At 43.5% G+C, this 4,724-nt stretch overlaps 1 protein-coding gene across 1 annotated transcript; it reads left to right on the top strand.

Annotated features, from left to right (window-relative positions):
* Nucleotides 1-1,105: 1,105 nt before the first annotated feature.
* Nucleotides 1,106-2,674, top strand: PtA15_14A346 (uncharacterized protein; the record flags this gene model as incomplete). The annotated part of the gene is made up of 2 exons (XM_053163052.1): nucleotides 1,106-1,394; nucleotides 1,494-2,674. The coding sequence occupies 2 exons, from the start codon at nucleotides 1,106-1,108 to the stop codon at nucleotides 2,672-2,674; spliced, it is 1,470 nt and encodes a 489-aa protein (XP_053027017.1).
* Nucleotides 2,675-4,724: the final 2,050 nt, after the last annotated feature.

Below are 4,724 nucleotides of genomic sequence, written 5' to 3'. Positions count from 1 at the left end.
CTCCAAACTGCTTTGCACTAGAAGTTTTAGCATCAGATTGTTCAAGGTTTGCTATGAAATAATATACAAATCTGAGGATGATTAACATCTGATGTATTCTTCTTGTTCATTAATTAGGGCCATCAATAACTTGAAACCATTTAAAGCACCTTTAATTCTACCCCCATCAGTTCAAGACATCCCAGGAGCAGTTACTGGTGTATTTAAATCATGCAGTGTAAGTCCCTCTTCCACAAAGGATATAACAGATAATATCACATCAAGAAAATTTCACATCAATCTTATTGATTTCTTTTTTGTATCTGAAATGAAAAAAATCCACACAAATAGGTCACTGCTATACCAGTTAATGGATTGACTATGTCAGTATTTGGTAAAACTTCTTTAATATTTTGAAACCTATCTTAATTAGAGCAATAGCCAATATATTCTTCTTTTTATGTGGAGCAGAGATAAGTCATTTTTAAGGCAAAAGGTGGGACAAAAACCATATTTTTGTGATCAGCATGTGAGTAAGAATTTGTCCATTTGACCTATGGATAAAGGGAAATTGACATTCCATGATCTTTTCAGGCTGGTATCCTGGTAACAAAGGGAGGTAGTTTTGGCAAAAATGCACAGACTTTGATTACAATAGATGGACCAGCAGCTTGAAATTCATGTAACCTCTGTCTCAGCCAATTATTTTTGCTTAAATGAGCACCACCAAACTGGGGGAAGTCCATTGAAGAATCAAGCGGCTTGTAAATCAGCTAGGTTGGCGGAGGTAATTGGCGCGTTGACGGTGCGTCTGGGTTGACCGGTGGCCAGCTTTTGAACAGCTTGGGCTTCAAATTTTCTCAGACAACTACGTTGCTGTCCGAGCAGTTCATTTCTGAAGCACTGCAGAAAATTCCGCAGGGCAAGATCCGGCAATTCGACCACCGAAATTGGTGCGTTTTTGCCGGCGGGGCCACGGGCCAGAACAGCCGGTGCCGACGTATGCCTGTCTGGTTCCAAAATAGCGTGTCAAAGTGGCCAAGGATTTGTCCCAAAACGGCGAGTATGTATTCAGAATGTGCATAGGCAGCCTTTGATCCTTTATGTAAGATCATGTAAAGAGTGCATGTGCTTCCTTTTGTGCTCTGCCTCCCATTGTGACGGGGTATGTAGTGCATCTTCGAAGCTGTCTCCTCAGCTTGCCACTACAAACAAGCGCCGCTTAAATCGGGTGGTCACCTGGGCCCGTCTGTTCTACTCCCTTGGCAAGAATCTCTCCCCGGGCTCCGTAGTGAAGAAAACATCTGATTATCTTGCAACACTAGCTTGCACATTTCCATACCAGATGGCCACAGTTAAAAACCCGACCGAATCCAAACCGCCCAACACGGCCCGATTGCTCTGTCTTCAAAAGGGTAAAGTTTAAATGCTATTGTCCACCAAAATTTCCTCTCCGAAATTTGAAAGCTCCATCTGATCTAGAACCCTTCGAATTCTTCCTGTTTGTACTGTAGATTCGATTGCGAAGGTCTATAGAAGCTTTAGGACCAAATATGATACATGTACCGATCGCACACCCCTCTTCCCATCTGATACGATCCAACTGACTGACCCAGATCCAATCGACGTCGCCGCCTGGAGATCAAAGCTCAGTCGATTACGGTCTATCCTTCTACCTTTACTGCGCCATCAGATCAGGACAGTGTTGAGAACACTAGACCCATCTGACTTACGCAACGATAAAGGCCCAAAGCTCGATCTAATCTCGGAGCTTCAATCGGAGGTTGATGACACCATGGGCCAAATCGTATCTTGCGTTATTGTGATTCCCCCACGACCACTGATTCAACTACCCGATACCAATGACCATTACTTGAAAGATTTAAAAGAATTTCAATGCCGGGAGATGGTCAGGAGATTGAGCTACATGAATCGTGGACTCAGTTGCATGTTCGACGGTTGCGCTACGCTCATTGAAGAATCAAAGCTCTCCCGGAGAAGATATCGTCGTCGGGCTCGTCAACATAACACCAGAGGGGATGTGATCGATTCATCCGAAAATGCGTCGGAATGGATTGACATTCTGATCAAATGGTCAAAATGTAACGAATTGACTAACATCCAAGAAGATTGGGAAGTAGAAGTTCCAGTTATAGACGAGGTCCTTGCCAAGTTAACCCGGCTCATCAGACCCACAGCTACCAGCAACTCAGCCGAAGAGGACCAGCCTGAGATCGAGGGCGCAAGTGAAGCTGTCATTCAACTCGCTCAAAACGCTGTACCGATCACCAAACTAGCTAGACTGTTCTTCAGAAAGGTGGCGACAAGCGGACTCAACCGGACTCCTTTGCAAACATTTACCGAGATGAATTCCAACCAGCTCAGAACATTATCCGAGTCACCTGAATACCTCGATGACGAGTTCAACAGATTATTCAAAACTTTAAACAAAGCGGATGAAACTGATGTGGCCGATACTATTGAGGCGCTCACTCAAGCAGTCAACAGAACTATAGAAATTTTTCAAACCAGCATGTTCCTTGTGACTCTTTATATTGTTCCCTTAATCCCGCAAGCGAACGGTCCTTCCTCTCAAGACAACCTCCAAAATTGGTTGATCACTTGGAACAATTTATTTCTCTCCGCCACTCAAAAGTTCCTCTCTGCTGCTCAACGTTTCGGAACCCCCTTATGAAGGATATAAAGTCTTGTTGATGCGCTAGGCTACCTTCTCAATCCCTACCTTTCCGGATAAATAACAATTTGCTCTTGAAACCAAAACACTCTATCTAACCCCTCATGATTTTATGTAATTTTGTTACTTTCTTTCAGCTTCTCTCAAAGGGATATCTTTGTAAAGTGGACTTATCTGGAAAAATTTGTATGTAAACTCACGTGAATAGAGCTGTGTTATCAGATGAACGCAGTTGCTTCATGAACTGGAAGCAAGCTGTAAAGCTTTCACTAAGGCCCCACCCTTACATAAGCTGTATTGTAATACAAGCATCAGACCATCCACACCGGTCGCTAAGTTAGCCCAGATTAGGCGGAAAACTTTTGGAGGAATTTTGTGAAGGAGGGATCCTGATTGAGAAGCCAAGAATCAACTTCAGTGCAATCTTGAAGAGTCAGATTTTTGGATTTTGGTGATCTTGCAAAAATTCCTGCTGGTCCACTTTTAAATATTTTCTTTTGAAAAGTGGATGATCAGGAGGTCTGCAAAATTCTCCTCTATCTCCAACCCAACTTTTTACCTCTGGGGAGATGGATGTACAGGGGGTGCAGCCGTCCAAAAGTTGGCTACACCAAAACTGGCCAACTGTGACACAGTTGTAAGTTGGTTTTAAACTCAAGTCCCTCCTTCAGAGGGGTTGCTTTGCAACCAGGGCTTCCTACCCCCTTGCAGAAGAGGGACTTCCACAAGTTTGCCCAAGCAGACCCTGGTATATAATACCGCGTTGGAGAAATCATTGGCTTGTTGCCAGCAATTACTCCCCCTGCAAACTTAACACAAGTCCCTTGCTGCTGCAGGTGTCTGGTCTTGCAAAGAAAGCCTCCAATAGCCCTTGGCAGGAGGTAATTGCGCCTTATCAACCTGTTTTGCGGGGGCTAGAATTTAAATTTTGGTGTCAGGAATATTCAAACCTTCATGATTCCTTGCTTCCATAAAATTTGGTGGAATAAATTTGCTTGGGTGACAGCCCTGCTTCTCGCCATCCTCTCCACCAAAACTGTGCTTGATCACGATGATCCTTCAACTCCAAATAAATTTCCTTGGTAAAAAAATAGTGAAATCCATTGGACTTTTGTTACAGAGGGGGTCTGTGAGTATCTAAGCAAGTCCAAGCTCACAGACTTATATACATTCACTTCTGCTCCAGCAGAATGCACAGCAATCTAGCAATCTGAACGTGAAACAGAGATCACATAATTCAGAAGGTCTGTCACCAGGGGTGATTTTGATGCACTCTCCAGAGAGTGCCATACCGTACCCTTTTTCCGGAAATGTGCTGGATGCTTTTGGTGAAAGTAGTGTAAGAAATAATGAACATGCTTGAAGTCATCCACAACTGTTCTGAAACTGATCCTGGATTCATCCATAAATCATCCAGAAGTCATGCAGAACTCAACTGGAACTCAATCAGAACACAGTTGAAACCACTAAGACACAATGGCCACAATTAAATCATAACTCAATTTGACCTGTTTTTTGATTGGGATGATTTCTTGGGGTTCAATTCATATTGTTCACATTCTCATGAAGGTGTTCATTGTTTTCACTTTGTTCATTTTTCCCTCATTTGCGTGCATAAAAGGTTGTTACAAATTGTAGGCTGGGCCTCTTTCAGATCAACAACACGCACACACTGGTAAGAACAATGTGAAATGCCCGCCTGAATTGTCATATTTCCCCCAAAAAAGGCAGGTATCATCTATAATTGAGTCAAAAAAGGATGAAAATAGGGTGAAAGTATGTTTCTAGTCAAGCTTGAAGGTTTGTGGTACCAGATTTCAGCTAAACAGCTTGGCTTCTTAATAAAGATGGCCGCAGGTACCCGTTTGCGGGTACCCAGCACCAGTGGGCGGCTACTTGTCAACATTTGGCGGGTGCGGGTGTCCAGATTCCGGGGCAAAAAGTAGGCGGTACCCGCGCCAAGTACCCGCCAACACCCTCCCTGCCCACGGAGCCAGATTCATCTGTAGACATGTATTACATATATGTATATTATGTATATACATATGGC

This window comes from Puccinia triticina, chromosome 14A (assembly GCF_026914185.1).
Source record: "Puccinia triticina chromosome 14A, complete sequence".
NCBI classification, from domain to species: domain Eukaryota; kingdom Fungi; phylum Basidiomycota; class Pucciniomycetes; order Pucciniales; family Pucciniaceae; genus Puccinia; species Puccinia triticina.
Note: the sequence above shows the minus strand (reverse complement) of the source record. Positions and strands in the feature narration are given on the sequence as shown.